Below are 17,990 nucleotides of genomic sequence, written 5' to 3'. Positions count from 1 at the left end.
ACATTCCCTATTTCCTTTTTCACTGTATAATAAATATTGTGCAGAGATTATCCAGTTGCTATGCCCCCAACGAATTGCATGTAGAAGAGATATAAGAAACTATTAAGAGTGATGATGTATTAGAAAACTAGAAAGCATGTGGCTTAGAGTTTATAGGAATCAAGTGCAAAAACAGTGACTCCATACGATTGCATGGATAGATGATAATGCAGGCTCTTTCAATCACGAAGTTGTTTGAACAACATTTTCCGAACTCAGAAATCCTACTTGTATAAATAAAAACAATAAATGGGTAACATTCCTTGTGTTGCAACAGCTTCTGATGAAAGAATTAGTGACAATGCACTTCGGAAGTGTTAGCTATCAGTCACAACGACAACAACAAACCCAGTGGAATCTCACAAGTGGGGTCTAGGTAAGTGTTACCTATCAGTGTACAGTAATAAATGAATCATTCTTTATGAAGATTCACTACTTGGAGGATTTTATGTTGAAGTTAGCCACTTGAGGCCCAAAGAATGCAAGTATGCTAATAAACAAAGCCAATATACTGACAATGATTAATACTTGGGTATAATTTGTCACAAGAATGCCTAGTGCAGTCAATCAATTTGATGGATTGGAAGAGATTAGTCAGACCATCTCGCTATGTCTGCTATGAATGACAAGAATGCTGAATTCCATCAAATAACTGGTGAGTTGGAGGAGATCAATCCAAGTATCTCGTTATGTAAGCTATGATTTGTCACGAGAAAACCACCAGAAGGAAATATAGTTCTCCGCGCAATTTGATCTGCAACAAAATCAATTGAACTTCCTTCCCAGTCAGTCACCTGAAAAGATTTTGCACACAATGAATAACTAGGAAAAACAGCAAGTCGGACCCGTTTATTTTACAAAATAAAGAATTCTGCAGAACAGGATTCATGTTAATTGATGTATAGTCCCACACTTCCCATCAAGTTGAAGGACAAAGGATATAGTTAAAGCCTTAAGAAGGAGAAGAATCAAGTAAAGAATCAAAGGGCACAAAATTCTCCCTTGCTTTACATCCTATTGTGCCAAATAACCAAGGTTGCGAGCAGGTTACATCTGAAAGTTGTACACGCTATGGGGAAGTATCAATACTAGTGCATGGAGGGTCATGTAAGGATCGATATGATAGAAGAGCTACAGTATTTTATTTCATGCATTTGTTGCCTCTGATTAACAAAAGAGAGTTTGTATCAGGTAGCACATAGTCATTATCATATCTAAGAAGAAGAATCCTATTAAGATCACACAGAAATATGAAAACCGTTCCTTTTGTGTGATCTGCTAGCAGTTCACAGATATCTTGTCATTCATGCTTCTTTTTAGCTTAATAAATGTCTTTTGTGTCTATCAGAGATGAAATTTATCATCTAAGAAGGATTAAGGATATATTCCACTCAATTATTCTTCAAACTCTGTTTTCTTTTAAGGCAAACTGCAGGAATTATGCTTTATGGTATGATAAATTTCACCTCCCAACCATTTCTCAAATTTCAAATATATCCATTAGATCTTGATCAAGAACCTGCATTAGACAGTAGCCAAAAGAAAAAGAAGAAGATGCCTACATCTTGAAATATGCACAAGGTAGTTGTCATCCTAGTATATTTATATAAGTTTACCTAATATTACACCAGCTGTTCTGTTTTTCTCCCAAGAACTGGTTATAAATGGAAATTAGCAGCCGACAACTTAAGATGAATGCATATGCAGAAAGGAATACCAACAGAGAGATGCATCGACCACAGAATGGAATAGTAATAGAGAGATGCATACCTTTCCCCAAGCTTCATGAACACATATGATTCCAACAGAATGGTCCCAAGCAGGGGCATAGCCAGAGATTTTCTACAGCGGAGTCATATGTTCATATCAGAATGTTGAACACCCAAAAGAAAGCATATGCTAATTCAATGATCTAGTGGCATCAATATAATGGTTGAGTAAATCCATTAAACTTAAAGTAACCAATAAAGGAAGAGAGAAACAACTTTATGAGAAAAATTCAAATGTCCATGAAGTTATTTTCGTTTAATTTTGTTCTCCGCCAATAATTGCAGTATATTGTTGTTGAATGTGACAAAGCAAATGCATTTTTATCCATCTGTATTTCTAATAAAAAAGTATATACGAAAATAAATTGCTTGTTATGCAGTTGTAATGGGAACCTCAAAAGGTTCGTTTCTCCAAATAACTTTAGACAAGGGACTATATAACCCAAACAAGTATGTCTTTCTCGTAATCTCAAGAAAGCACGGAATATCCTATTTTCCTTGTGTTCTAAATGTATAGCATTACCCATGCAACTTCGCTAACTAACTCTCTTGTTACAAAACCAACCCAAGCTAGCTAGGGTCGGCCATATGAATCCTCAGTTTCCATGTCGTTCCATATGACCAGTCTCAATCCAATATTCAAAAAATTAGTCTCTCTAGTACCAGAAGTATTTATTTTTTCCTACTAGCGTACAAATCACTAAAAGACTACTAACATTGGACCTAAAGTAAACATACAATTTAATTTTATTGTTTATAGAAATTTAATTTGACAAGAGTGGGTAGCTCTAGTGGTGAGCACCCTCCACTTCCAACCAAGAGGTTGTGAGTTCGAATCACCCCAAGAGCAAGGTGGGGAGTTCTTGGAGGGAGGGAGCCGGGGGTCTATCGGAAACAGCCTCTCTACCCCAGGGTAGGGGTAAGGTCTGCGTACACACTACCCTTCCCAGACCCCACTAGTGGGATTATACTGGGTTGTTGTTGTTGTTGTTGTTTATAGAAAATTAACCAGGGTGAAATCTGTGCTAGCCCCGAATGCACATCTTAAAACATATTGATTAACCACAGAGCCTTTGAGGTTGCTGTTATTTGACCCCACTCAAACTATAAGTGGCTCCACTTATGGGTCCCAAGCCTACATTTTTAGTGACATGAGGCATAAACTCACTTGACTGCAGTTATCTGCATACAATCTGTGAGATTAAAAAATCACCTTCATAACTTTTCTGGTTGTTGCACGAAGAAGAAAAACTGATGCTCTACCAGAAGCCACCATCATATATTTGCACAAACTGCAGAGCAGAAAGAAATTGCATTAAGGAATGTGCAAAAACCATCAAAGAAATGTGAGAAAGTAACTACTTTTTATCCCTAAAAAGAGAGTCAGAAGAAAATGTAATAAATTTACAATTCAACTATTCATCGTACAAGGGAGTCTAATTTAGAGCATCGCTAGAAGAACATACAGAATACGACCGTTGTGATTCTGTCCTGAGGTAATGTAAAATAGGCTCCCTCAATCTCTAATGGATGTGATTCATGAGCCTCTGTCGAAAATAAATTAAATGATGGTAACTCAGTAGCCATCCACAATTCCAAATACACCTAATACCAAAATATTGCTAAGAAACAAGTTTCCTTCAGAGAAAGAGGGTGGTGGTGTTCGCTGGTGCTCTGACAAGACTAATCAAACAGATTAACGACAAGTATAATCGTCAAATATTGATCATTTCAGATGGATGTCAACAGCAGAATTAGCGTGTCATCACAGAGGTCAAGTAACTAAGGATTATAAGCTTTTGCAAAAATTAACAAGAATCAGATGCTATTTGATATTAACTAACTTGAAGACAACTTATGTAACCAATGTCCTGCTAAAATTATTTCAGGTATGGACTTTGAAGAAAAGCAGATACCAAAATATCACACTGTTCAGTAAGAAATTGTCAAAAGCCTGTAGACTGCCACCTGCAGAACATTACTCTACGTAAAAACATGAGCTTATGACATGAGGGACCATTGTACACAAAGAAACAAGTATCTAAAGGCGCCTACCAGCACTAATAGCTACAATTTTAGCAATTTTGGAGGAGAAAGAAAGCTTAACATTACTGGCAAAAATAAGAAATCCTGAAACAGAGTTTTTTTTTTTTTTTTTTTTTTGGATAAGTTCCTGAAAAAGAGAAACACTAAGATCAAAGGATAAAAATAGGCCAGAGGTGGTGGAAAATATTCGTCCAGATGTTTCCCTTCCCAACTGTGGTTCAGACAATTTGATGATCATGAACAAACATCAACTCCTTGTACAAAGGCACCACTGTTAAGATACTCACTGTATTTGTATGCATAAGATTTGTAGTAATAGAGGTCTTATATTATGCTTAGATCATATCAGCTTAAATCCTATCAGAAATCACAAGTATGTTTCCAACATGTGGAGGATATGCCAGTCAGATGTAAAAGCAGTTTTATCACATGTTGCCCTATTTAAGTGTGCTTGTGACCTGTTTTCCAACAAAAATGCTATAAAAGGATCATTCAACTAATATTAATTTTCTTCAGCTCCACATTTATCTAACACAGTTTTCTTACAAGGCTTAGTATCACAATTTTTATTTAATTGTCAACTCCTAATTCAAAATGCATCCACGAAATCGGAGGCCCATCCTGTTTGAAAACAACAATTCTTGCTAACATAATGTTTTAACAATAATCTTTGACACGAAGACATCACCTTCCACAGCATGCAGGCACAAGAAGGATGTCCCCATTCCCTATTTTATCAGAGTTTGTTTTCGCATTAAATGAGGATGATAGAGGCAAAGATTCCCATATTTGACTTTCTGGAGTACAAAAACGTGCCTCCTTAAGTACTTGGCACCCATCGACATAGCATCTTGTCCAACTTTGAGGCAACTTGATGGTTAACATGTCTGACAACCTTTGTTTCCATGTTCCACAACCCAAATGAGAAACCATGATCATCCCTGATCTGGAGAAATTGCTTCCAGTTTCGTGGACCCCGGTGGCACGATTAACAAAATAATCTTCATCCCAGTTAGGGCACCTCATAACTCCCAAGACAATCTGTCCTTCAACCACAAGAGCCAAATCCACCTGACAACAAAGCTTAGCCAAATAAGTTGAAGAAACAGTAAGAGGTATAATCTCAATTCAAGCAACTGACAAATCCTAGAAGAACATGCAATAATTGAAAGCTATGTAATCGTGTATATAATGTAGGACTCTTTAGTTACAAAGACTTCTTGTTTGGAGGAACATTAATTACCTTAACCTGAAACATCACGCTATCAGAGAAAGCAGAATGAAACCAAAGAGGATGAGGGGATACCAAAAGGAATAGTCTGATGTGAATGAGACTTAAGATTAACAGTACCACACTTCTAGTGTTATTCCAAAATAAAGGTTTTCCCCGTGTAACATCATTCCTCAGTCCTTTTTGGATTGATCTGAATTCTTGCCAGTTTGATGGGTAGAAGAGAACTTACTGAAAGTGATGGAACTATTAGCACCCAACCTATAGAGTATTTGATTGAAAATTAGTAGACTGCTGGTAATAGATGAACTACAAGCGTAATACATCAAAACCTTATAGTGAATAGGATAGTAAATGATCTGCATCTTTCAGGATTTTTCCCTCTCAAGTGAAAAGTCACCTATTATGTGTCTACAACAAACAAGGAAATATCATGATGAACCGCTATTAATAAGAACATAAGACACTTCTTTATTTTTTACTTCACCAACATTTCTCACGAGATTAAATGCCAAATCGATTAACCTATTCTTCATTTTTTCTGCACATATCATATTTTGCAGGGTTACAAGATTAAGGGCATGTTGTATCACTAATGTGAAATTGCCAACCAAAGACCAACTTGAAAATCTGTACACCTCATAACTTTGAGGATCACTGTAACAGCTGCTATCTGAATTAACATTTGCGCTTCATAATACAAATCAATTTTCCCATCCATGTTATTATTGCATTTTCTACTGATGCTTCTATATTATCACCAGCAATATCATCTATTTCGCATGGAAAGGTGATAGCTCAAATTCTCATCATTATATTATCATCCTCAAGAAAGCTTGACCAAATCAAGGTTTCTGCTGCAACAAATCTGAACTTAACTGACTATAGAGCAAAACCAGTTGGAGTGATTATACAAGTATAAAGAGCAGATTTCCTGACCCACTGACAGCTGAAGGCTAGTATTGGTGCTCCACGAGGGATTGAGGAAGATGCATAAAGCTGTTAATATTTAAACAATACTGCTAATTCCTTGAAAGTTCATTGTATCTAATTGGCTTACTCAGAAAATCGTGTCTCTCAACCTCAACAAGACAAGAAATAATGGCCAATGAGCACAATGGGCAAAAGGAAGAGACTGATTTGGAGATAATCCCACACGACTATTACCCGCTACCTTTAGCCATTGCCATGGAAAACAACCTCACATGTCAAGCTGTTCTCTTCATTGAAATTCTTCTCCTCCTTGTTTTTATGTTGGTTGGGAAGTAAAAAGAACATATTAAAGACGCTAAAGAAAGAATAGTAAGAGAAAAATAGAGATTAAGGACATACCACATAGAGAGCTTCAACACCTTTAACAAACCCTCGTGTCCCATCAATGGGATCTAGTACCTGTACCAGGTCCATGAAATTATACAAAATAGTCCAGAACCTCGTGATAGTAAAATGCAATCATAAATTCAGGTTCTGTTACATTTCATTAGTACGGAAGCTAAGATGTCAAATTTCTTCTTGAGCATAAAAAAATCATCCGGAGTATAGACACCATCAGACTAGAAAAAGCACTTTCCACATCAAATTAATTGAACTATAAGTCTTTAATATCTTAGTGTACGAATATTAGCAAAGAACTGTTGGCATTTGTGCATGGAAATACAGGACATTATCTGGTATCTGAGAATTAAAAGGAGGCAGTATATATCACGAAATAGGACTATCAAAGGCCATGTAAATCTTCTGCTTCCTTCCTCTGGACAGCATGATAGCTGTTTATTGGGACAGTGTGATACTTGTTTTTCCTTGTCATAGAAGCAAAAGTATATCTATTTTGCCTTTCAATGACTTCTCAAATATTAAAAAGATACCACCAGCTAAATGTACATGTCAGAAAAACAAAATGAAAAGGTGTATCCCCCAAAGTGAAATTAGAAAATCTGTTGTTCCCGTTCCCAGGAATTCCCCCCCTTAATGTAAAGGTTTCAGAGAGATGAAGATTTTATCCGTGAAAGTTAGTGAATACTGCTCTAAAGTCGATCTCAACTTACCCAGTATGTGGCTGGCTTTGGCCCAAAAGTACAGGCATCCTTTCCCCCTTTGTCAATTGCTTTCAAGACACTATCTTCTGTTACTTCATCTCTGAGAGTTGCTTTATTCACAATCACATCAACCACTGATCCGACTAGATTAGTTGACCTCAAGAATGATGAATCCTCTTCAGCCACCAAAGGAATGGAAGGGAAGAGTCTGTTCATCTCTATCAGAATAGGATGTGATAGAGTAAGAGAAACAATTCAGCTCTGTTCCAAGAGAATAAAGAGAGAGTCAGAAGGGAAAGAAGACAGTGTCCATCATGTCTGATCATTGTTAAACAATTTGATAGCTGATTAGGTACATTTTCATGTAACAAGAAAAATGCATTCCATGGGTATTTATTGCTTTGGCTCAAAGTAAAGTGTTCATGTCTTCCTCAATAGATTATTGGCGGTTGCTTTGGATGTTATAGCAGAACGTTGGACAATTAGAGGGAGGTACCATTACAGTATCAATCTAGCATACAACCTTATTTACTCTATGAAGCAGAAAGCAACTTGAAGAACATGTAATAGGTGGACGGACATTCGTAATAGAGGAAAAGCATGTGGTAAGACAAATCAAACCTCCAACATGCTTGGTGTCTTTTCCGCTTCCCAATTTTATAAAGTATTGTTGGAAACTGCAACACTTTCAATTCAATAATCAAGGAAAAACTAAAGAAGGTTTCAAGAAAAGCAAATTGAGTTACTGAAGCTAACCAAAGCCTGCACGCCGAAATCTGCAATAGTGACTGGGGTTTGGTCATTTTTCTCAAGAATCCTATCATCATTGGAGAACAATGAGCTCTTCACCTACAACCATAAAAATTAAAAAACAGAACTTTTAATTGATAAAATGATAACATCACTTGACAGATTACTAATCCCCCGATTTTTTCGTTTAAGATATTTTTGGAGCTCAAAAGCATACAATAAAATTTCACCAGAACTAAATGACTGATGTTATCTCGTTAGAGAAAAGCTAACAACTTTTGTCTCCAAGATCTATAATCTTTTACATTGAGTACACCGTAAATATGTCACGTACCAAAATTGCAAGTACTAGATCAATACTTAAATATTGTAGAATAGCAGAGAGGAAGTTCATAATTTCAGGTGCAATAAGCATTAACAGTCTTTCTACATAGGTGTTCAAATGCAATTACAATAACATTAGCACGAAATATTCTCGCATTTGAAAGAGAAACTGGTGTTTTGCTGAAAACAAACTAAAATTGACTAGCAGCAGCATTTCTATCCAATTAACCAAATGCACCTCAAGATAATTAGTTAACTCAATCAGTTAATCAACCAATCAAACAACTAAAAGCCTTAGTCCCAAGCTAATTAAAGTCAACTGATGAATGTTCTATAACCAAATTTCGATACTAAACTATCAAAATATATGACTCTGGCTAAATAAAAAGAAATTTTACGTCAATGAAAAGACGACAAGCTCGCTCGACAACATCAACGGCAGCTTCCAGCTCTCTATAATATTTTGCTTTCTGCTCAGGGAATGGGAGGCTCAAACTCGACCTGCAAAAGGCAGAAACTGTACCCATTTAGGATCGGTTAAGACAAGTGAAGTAGCAGTGGCACGGCGCGGCGCGAGATAGGTATCAGCTGTGAGAGACCTCACGGCGGCGAAGCATGGGCGAAGTGGCGAACGCCGGAGATAAGTATTAGGGAAACGGACGGCGGAGCACCGGAGGAGATCCATCGAGGTACAATAACTGCTGCTAAAGGTACATGGTTTGTTGTGCTATGGACGGGTCAGCGGGAAGGGTAGGCTTCCAACGGTTGAAATTGGCAGAGGCTCTCCTGTTGAGTTCTTCGCACGTGCTCCCTCCGATTTATATTCTCATTTTATTTATATTTATTTATTTTGGCTTAAAAAAGCACTTAACTTATTAAACAATTTTAGTGTTTATTAAACATGAAAATAAAGGGATTTAAGTAAAAAAAAATTCAATTACTCGGACACAACACAGAAGAGGAGAAAGCAAAGGAGCTCAATTAGGTTCACAAAAGATGGTTTAATGGAAACCCAGAAATAGAGCAAAGTATACGATGAAAATCGACAGATCTTGAACCGGCAGAGCTACTTGAATACTACCTAAAGACTAATAAATCTTCATTGTTTATATATTTTTGGAGCAAATGAGCTCACACCGAGTGTTGAGACAAACGGAGATTGCTAAGTTTGAATTCAATTCAGTCTATTAAATCTTCATGTTTTCAAAGAGAATTATTCATCACCTTTACAAGTCTTCTCATTATCTTCGCCAGGTAAAACTTTTCTATATCTTTTCTTTCTTTTGCTACTTTTTTCTGTTTCAGTATTCTTTTCCTCCTTTTTCTTTTCAAACATTTTTCATTCTCCCTTCCAATTTGCAGGAAATTTGGCATTTTCAATATTGGAAACCATTTAGATTGAACAATTGTACATTTACTAGCTGTGCAAGTATAAATTTTTCAGATGAAGTTCTTGATGATTTTTCAGATGAAGAAAATGTATATTATCCATCTATTATTCATCCTCATATAGTAAAAGACAATGGCTATTTTGATCATACTTATTATCTAAGCCTACTAGATAGTTGCTTGAGTGAAGGGTCAATCATAGATGCCAAGAAACTACATGGGAAGTTGTTGAAATTGGGATTTGGTTCCGATTATAGGATGGGTGCTAGATTTCTTGATATTTATGTTGCTGGTGGAGACTTATCTAGTGCATTGCAAATATTTGATAATTTGCCAAGTGGGAGTAGAAATGTGTCTTGCTGGAACATATTATTGTCTGGTTTTACACGGGCGAAAAGAAATGATGCAGTTCTCACTCTGTTCTCTCGAATGTTAAGAGAATATGTTAATCCAGATGAGTGCACATTTTCCCAAGTTCTACAAGCCTGCAGTTATAACAAGGTTGCTTTTCATTTTCGGGGTGTTGAACAGGTTCATGCTTTGATTATGCACTATGGTCTTGGATTGGAGCTCGTTGTTTGTAACCGTTTGATTGATTTGTATTCTAAGAACGGATTAGTAGATTCTGCCAAACAAGTCTTTGAGGATATGGTGGTAAGAGATAGTTCTTCTTGGGTTGCCATGTTATCTGGTTTTTGTAAGAATGAACGAGGATAAGATGGTATTCTCCTATATAAGGATATGCGTAAATTTGGAGTTATTCCTACTCCATATATTTTCTCGAGTGTTATAAGTGCATCCACAAAGATAAAAGCTTTTGATTTGGGAGAACAGCTCCATGCTAGTATCTATAAATGGGGATTTTTATCTAATGTTTTTGTTGGTAATGCTCTTGTTACATTGTATTCTCGGTGTGGATACTTAACATTAGCAGAACAAGTATTTATTGAAATGCCGCAGAAAGATGGAGTTACCTATAATTCTCTAATCTCTGGTCTCTCTTTGAAAGGATTCAGTGATAAGGCTCTACAGTTATTCGAGAAAATGCAGTTAGGTTCGTTAAAACCCGATTGTGTTACAATTGCAAGCCTCTTGAGAGCCTGTGCATCGTTAGGAGCTCTTCAGAACGGAAGACAATTGCATTCCTACGCAACAAAGGCAGGTCTATGCTCAGATAGCATAATTGAAGGTTCTTTACTTGACCTTTATGTTAAGTGTTCTGACATTGAAACAGCCCATAAATTTTTCCTTGGAAGCCAGATGGAAAACATTGTTCTGTGAATGTGATGCTCGTGGCGCTATGGACAGATGGGTGATTTGGATGAATCATTCCAAATCTTTTCGCAGATGCAGATTAAAGGGCTACAACCTAATCAATACACATACCCCAGTATATTGAGAACTTGTACGTCTGTTGGTGCTCTGTATCTTGGAGAGCAAATACATAGCCAAGTATTAAAAATTGGCTTTTGGTAGAATGTTTATGTGTGTAGTGTGCTTATAGATATGTATGCCAAGCATGAAAAATTGGATGCAGCAGAGAAAATCTTTTGGCGTCTAAATGAGGAAAATGTTGTATCTTGGACATCCATGATTGCTGGATATGCTCAGCATGATTTGTTTGTTGAAGCTCTAAAACTTTTTAGAAAAATGCAACACCATGGTATTCGATCAGATAACATAGGATTTGCAAGTGCAACTAGTGCATGTGCCGGCATTCAAGCACTCGATCAAGGGCGACAAATCCATGCCCAGTCAGTGGTGTCAGGCTACTCATTAGATCATTCAATAGGCAATGCATTGATTTTTCTTTATGCTAGATGCGTCACAATACAAGATGCATATGCAGCATTTAACAAAATTGATACCAAAGATATTATTTCGTGGAATGGCTTGGTATCAGGATTCGCCCAAAGTGGATTTTGCGAAGAAGCACTGAAAGTGTTTTCTAGATTGAATGGAGATGGAGTGGAAGCTAACATGTTCACATATGGATCTGCTATTAGTGCAGCTGCTAATACCGCCAATATTAAACAGGGGAAGCAGATTCATGCTAGAATAATAAAGACTGGTTATAATGCTGAAACAGAAGCTTCCAATGTCCTGATCACATTGTATGCAAAGTGTGGAAGCCTTGTGGATGCCAGGAAAGAGTTCCTTGAAATGCAAAATAAGAATGATGTGTCATGGAATGCCATGATAACTGGCTATTCTCAACATGGATGTGGTAATGAAGCCATAAAACTGTTTGAGGAGATGAGACATCTTGGTATGAAGCCGAACTTTGTTATAAAGCTATTTGGGTATTTTATCAGCCTGTAGCCATGTGGGTTTGGTGGACAAGGGGCTTTGTTATTTCAATTCGATGAGTAAAGATTTTGCTTTAATGCCAAAACTGTAACATTATGCGTCTGTTGTAGACATTTTAGGACGAGCTGGCCATTTGCAGCGTGCAATGAAGTTTGTGGAGACTATGCCAATAGAACCTGATGCAATGGTTTGGAGGACCCTCCTAAGTGCTTGCATAGTTCACAAGAACATGGAAATAGGGAAAGAGGCAGGTCACTATCTCTTAAAATTGGAGCCTCAAGACTCAGTAACTTATGTTTTGCTATCAAACCTGTATACAATTCTTGGAAGATGGGATTCCTGGAACCAGACAAGGCAGCTGATGAAAGACAGAGGTGTTAAGAAAGATCCAGGTCATAGCTGGATTGAAGTTAAAAACACCATCCATGCATTTTTTGTTGGAGATAGACTCCATCCACTAGCAAATCATATATATGACTTTGTGGAGGAACTAAATAAACGGGTAGTTATGATTGGTTATGTGCAAGACAATAATAGCCTTTGGAATGATTTGGAGTTGGGACAAAAAGATCCAACTGCTTATATTCACAGTGAAAAGTTAGCTATTGCATTTGGACTTCTAAGTTTGCCTGAAATGATTCCCGTACGAGTCATGAAGAATCTTCGCATCTGCAATGACTGCCACAACTGGATAAAGTGTATATCGAAGGTTGCAAATCGAGCCATTGTTGTACGTGATGCATACAGGTTTCATCATTTTGCAAATGGTGACTGTTCCTGCAATGATATTTGGTAATTGGAACTATTGAGGGCCCGCAGTGTGGTGAAGAGGGTTTTAGGTTCTAGAAGTTGGAGATGACATATTAAACTGCCAGTAATTTTGAGATTGATGCTCTGGACACCTGACCAATACCTCTCTGGATACCTTACCAATGGAGGTATTAACACTTTGCCTTGATGATATTTTTGTTATAACCTTGGTTTAAAAGTCAATTTATCTTCTGTCATTCAGGTCAACTATAGTCCTTAATATTGTCTTTTTTCACTTATCAAAAGTTCCCTATGACCTATATCGGTGCCCATTTTTGGTTCTAGAAGGTTTTAGGTTCTAGAAGTTGGAGATGACATATTAAACTGCCAGTATTTTTGAGATTGATGCTCTTGATATCTTACCAATACCTCTCTGGATACCTTACCAATAGAGGTATTAACACTTTACCTTGATGATATTTTTGTTATAACCTTAGTAAAAGTCAATTTATCTTTTGTCATTCAGGTCAATTATAGTCCTTAATATTCATGTTTCTTTTCACTTATCAAAAGTTCCCTATGACCTATATCTGCGCCCATTGTCTTCAGATCAGGTATTTCTACTGATCTTAAGTACAATGAATAAGCGCTCCCTTTTCCCCTTCAGGAAGCAGAATTACATTTAGGTGTTACTCTGTTATGTGAAAATGTAAAAAGAACGTCATGTTATCTTCTCGATAAACTCACTAGTACTCTGCAGTCATTTGTTATTAACTGTGAAGCATATATACTTGCTATGTAGATGCTGCATATACCAGACAATTAGAAGTTGAAACTTCTGGAGTATGTTAACTTGCGTCTCGTCCAATCAGTCAAGAGATGACTGGTTAGCTCAGATCTATAAACAAATCCCTAGTGATCAACAAAGGTTGTTTGCACTTCCTCTCTTTTGCTTGTAAGGGTGGTTCTGAGTGTTACCTTTATCATATATTCTGATGAATTTCAAATATGCTGGAATAAGGAATAGCACATGTGCATTTCTGACGTCTTCCGAAAATCATTCAGTTTTCTGCGGGAGGTCTAGTGCGATTGCTAGTCCGGTTATAGTTTACCTTGCTGATGATTTTTGCATGCATTGCTCATTTCATAGTGTGTGTGTCTTTTGTTTCCCCAGATGAACCTTGCAAGCAAATTTGAAGTTCTATCAAGACAAAAACACTAGCAAGTTTCACGTAGCTTTCAAGCTTCCAGGACAATCTAGTGGTAAGAGTGCACTACGTGATGTGTGGGTTAGGCGCACGTCAAGCGTTCGAATCCACTGCAGATAAAGGTTGGTATTTAAGTGGAGAAGGGTAGAGAGGTGGATCGATTATCCACCAAGTTTCGAACAACCCCACAGCCCCCGGGGTATTTCTCGGTTACCAAAAAATGTCTCAAGCAGCTTTCAAGGTAGCCAAATGACCATGATTTCGTCTCTTTTCAATTTGTGGCAACCTAGCTCCTCTTTCTTTTAGTCTCGCTCTGGCTTGAAAGATTCTTATATGGGATCTTTCGGAGTCTGCTCATGTACAACATGATTCGAACTTGATCTTCTCTTTTTTATTTTATCCGGTCGAGGAAGGTTCTCTCTTTATTCTCTAGCGGGAAAACTCTTTGGAGAATATATATTGACATATTTATTTAATATTGATGTGTCTACATGGTTGGTGGTGTTCAACGGCAGTGCACTAGTTCCAAACAACTGGACCAAAAAGTTGTTTCATGCATCCCCGCGGAGCGGTTTATCCGTAATGATAGCTGCTGGTAATGTTCTTCACTCCTAGTTTATGTCCTTTTCTTTCAAGTTGTAATTGTCTATTTGTAGCCGAGTAACTGTGTCATGCAATTATTGTATCCTGATTTTCTTCTGTCAACATAGTAATCAAATGGCAAAGCATCCAGAGAATAATGAAAACAGAAGGATCAGAAGGGTAAGCTGAGCTGATGTGGAAAATGAGATTGCTTGTCCTGCTCGAGCCATTAAGGAGGGAGCTGAGGGAGGATTGGCTCCTTACTCTAGGACCATATGGCTCTACTTATTGGTCCGTAGAGGATGGACTCTTAATTCCCAGGATAAGAAGTAGGTCCCTTGTTTTTGGCAGAAAAAGTTCCAGCCTTTAGGTTGTTTAAGCAGGTTTGAGCTAAGGTCATCGTGCTCCTGCCACCTCTTGGCAAAGTATGTTGACCGGCAAGCCCCCTCCTGTCGCAATGATGTGATCCGTCAGAGGCAATTCAAAATCAGGAGCCTCAGGGTGAAAGGACCAATGGATAATTTACCTAAGCTGGTTAGCAGATTATGTTGCCATTGTTTGGTACCTTCACAGTGTGCACTTTTTTATTTATTTATGATAGTGGTGTTTGGGACAATTTCCACCAAAGTTATGTGAGGCCTTGATTTTCGGAACTATGCCCTTTTGCCAGTTTCTACTGTCACAACTCACAACTCATAATTGTCAACTGCTCGACAAAGTACAATATCAAATCAAGAAGTGTCATCAATCAGGTTTTTGATTGGTATCTTAAGTAAGGAAGATAACATTGCAGATACTTTCCCTCAAAATAATGGCTAAGATAATCTCTTTTTTAATTAAATAATTAATTAGTCAAAATAGAGATTATCTTAGCATTATTCTAAGAAAAAGTATCTGCACTCTGCAGTGTTGTCTTCCTTACTTATGAGCCATGCGGGTGATGGAGCTCAAATCGTTGATCATGAGCACCACAACTAGGTATACTTGAATGTGATACTTGTGTACTAGACAACACTATTACATAGACCACATTCTCAACCAATGTACACCTTCCTCCAATTGTAGTGCCTTGTTGGTAACTGGTAAGGTCAGCTATCATTTCCTCTATCTCGCGGAGAGTTTCTAAACTGATAGTGTTACCAAGAACAAATAATATGCGATAACAAGGGAGTAACTTCTTTACTGAAATTAAAAAAGAAAACAAATCTGATATATTTGTAAAAATTAAATTTCGACTGCACACTGCAGTACAGATGAAAAGAGAAAAACCTTAACTTCATCATTGTACTTTATGAAGAAAAAAAGAATATATATTTATAAGATTATACATTCTTACTGCAATACATATGAATCATTCTCCATAGCATTTCGCTAATTGGAGGATGTTATCCTTATGTAAGCCATTTGATACCGAAAGAATAAAAAAAACAAGTATTGATGAGAAACAAAAGAGAGAGAGAGATACTGATGACCGCCAGGTGGAAGAAAATGGAGACAATTTGTCAAAAGAATGCAACTGCCATGAAACAATTGATGAATTGGCTGAAATCGTCCTTAGTATCTCAGTATTTTTATAATCTGTCAATTAATGCCAAATGCCTGTCATAGAACTGAAGAATTTGAAGAGATCAATCCGATAATCTTGCTGTGTAAGCTCCCATTGGTCACAAGAACACCGCCTGAAGGAAAGATTAGTCTCCGTTCAGTTTGATCTGCCGCAATATCAAGTGAACCTCCTGCTCAGTCTGTCACCTGACAAGAATGATAAACCAGGAAAGTGACCAATCTAGTCTCGCTTATGATTTTCTGAATGGATGATCAGTATAAAGTGAAAGTCATAACTAGGAGCACAATCAAAGAAAAATATCAAAGCTTCTTAAAAAATTTGCCCTCTGCTTTGGATCCTGTTCTACGAAGTGAGTAGTGCTAACAATTATGAAAATAAAAAAAAACAGGGAGAATGAAAGTTGATGCCAGTGAATACTGCATCGAGTAGACAAAAAAAAAAGTCTTCTGCTTAATGCATTTATTTGATGTCAGGGAATGTAAATGCCTGGATGTGAATAACTTGCCAGTAAGCAGATAAGCGGAAAACAGTAGGTAGTATAATGCAGAATAAAGGATTATCCCTTTGTTGACAATAACGATGATATGATTTGAGCTTAAAGAATGAAGTGAGGATTCATATTGTCGATCCTAATTTGTTTGGGAGTGAGGCATAAATGTTGCTATTGTAGTCTCCCAGATCTTTCAAATCAAATATTGGTTGATTATGTATGTTTTTTCCCTTAAAAGTACAAGAATGAAATCACTGGGTGCAGAGTCTCCGAATTATGAGACGTGACTACAAATAAAGCTATAAAACAAGCCTCTCTTCACTTTGTGTTTCTTCATAAGTAAATAAAGTTTGTGTCTTCTAGTGAAAAACTTTAAGTTCCGTGAATCACCCGTTAGGACCCTCACTTGATTCTACAGATTATCTTGCCAGGAAAACTAAACAAAGCATGAATTAGTTGTGCACGAGAGTCAACCTCCCAAATCTGACCAGCTCTAAAGTTTTTTACAATTTTCCTTTAAAAAGTGATGAGAAGCCTTCAAAATACTGTACCCAGACAAAAAATAAGAAGGAAATGAAAAGATATAAGCTATATCTTCATATCTCCATAACCCGAGGGTGTTCTTTACTTTACTTAATTTTTTAACTTCTTTTATTAAAAAAAAAAAAAAGAAACAAAGAGTTGTGGGCTTCTTCATGAATAGCTTGTCTCAACCCATCTACGTCTGCTACACATAGCTTGTCGCCCATTTGAAGAACACCATCACTTTCAACAATCATATCTTTGCTTTTACCAGCTAAGGCCTCATCTCTGTATTTGCATAATCGTTCATCCTCATATTGGGTGGCCTTTAATGTGCTCAACTAATGAAGACTTAGCCTGAGCACAAGCCAACAATGCCTCTGAATTTCCGACACCAAATCTGATACCTGTATCTTCTAGTATCTGAATATCTTTGGCCAAAAGTCTCTTTGCAGGGGCTATATGTGCCAAACTCCCCATAGATTTTCTACTCAATACATCAGCCACCCCATTGGCTTTTCCAGGATAATACAAAATAGAACAGTCATAGTCTTTGAGTAGTTCCATCCACCGATGCTGCCGAAGATTTAGATCCCTCTGCTGAAAAATGTACTTCAAACTCTTATGGACAGTATAAATCTCACAAGTTTCACCGTATAGGTAATGCCTCCAAATTTTTAGAGCAAATACCACTGCAGCCATCTCCAAATCATGTGTAGGATAGTTTTGCTCGCGCTTTTTCAATTGTCTCGAAGCATAAGGCATAACGCGGCCATTTTGCATGAGAACACATCCTAATCCCACCCTCGATGCATCACAGAACACCTAAATCCTATGGAACCTGATGGTAAGGCTAATATTGGTGCAGTTGTCAAACATGTTTTGAGTTTCTGAAAGCTCTGCTCACATTCCTCCGTCCACCGAAACTTTATATTTTTCTGTGTTAGCTTGGTCAGTGGCGTTGCTATTCTGGAGAA

At 37.3% G+C, this 17,990-nt stretch overlaps 1 protein-coding gene and 1 pseudogene across 1 annotated transcript; one reads left to right on the top strand and one right to left on the bottom strand.

The window, feature by feature from the left end:
• Window positions 1-391: 391 nt before the first annotated feature.
• On the bottom strand, window positions 392-9,019 carry LOC107767373 (putative 3'(2'),5'-bisphosphate nucleotidase, mitochondrial). The gene is made up of 10 exons (XM_075251302.1): window positions 8,795-9,019; window positions 8,594-8,696; window positions 7,868-7,970; window positions 7,131-7,339; window positions 6,418-6,477; window positions 4,543-4,925; window positions 3,022-3,100; window positions 1,810-1,881; window positions 761-833; window positions 392-593 (listed from the first exon to the last, which is right to left on the bottom strand). The coding sequence occupies exons 1-10, from the start codon at window positions 8,878-8,880 to the stop codon at window positions 472-474; spliced, it is 1,290 nt and encodes a 429-aa protein (XP_075107403.1). The 5' UTR covers window positions 8,881-9,019; the 3' UTR covers window positions 392-471.
• Window positions 9,020-9,243: 224 nt separating this feature from the next.
• LOC107767372 (pentatricopeptide repeat-containing protein At4g13650-like) lies at window positions 9,244-15,087 on the top strand (annotated as a pseudogene).
• The last annotated feature ends 2,903 nt before the right edge of the window (window positions 15,088-17,990 follow it).

Source organism: Nicotiana tabacum, chromosome 4, assembly GCF_000715075.1.
Source record: "Nicotiana tabacum cultivar K326 chromosome 4, ASM71507v2, whole genome shotgun sequence".
NCBI classification, from domain to species: Eukaryota; Viridiplantae; Streptophyta; class Magnoliopsida; order Solanales; family Solanaceae; genus Nicotiana; species Nicotiana tabacum.
This window is presented reverse-complemented; position numbering and strand designations above follow the sequence as displayed.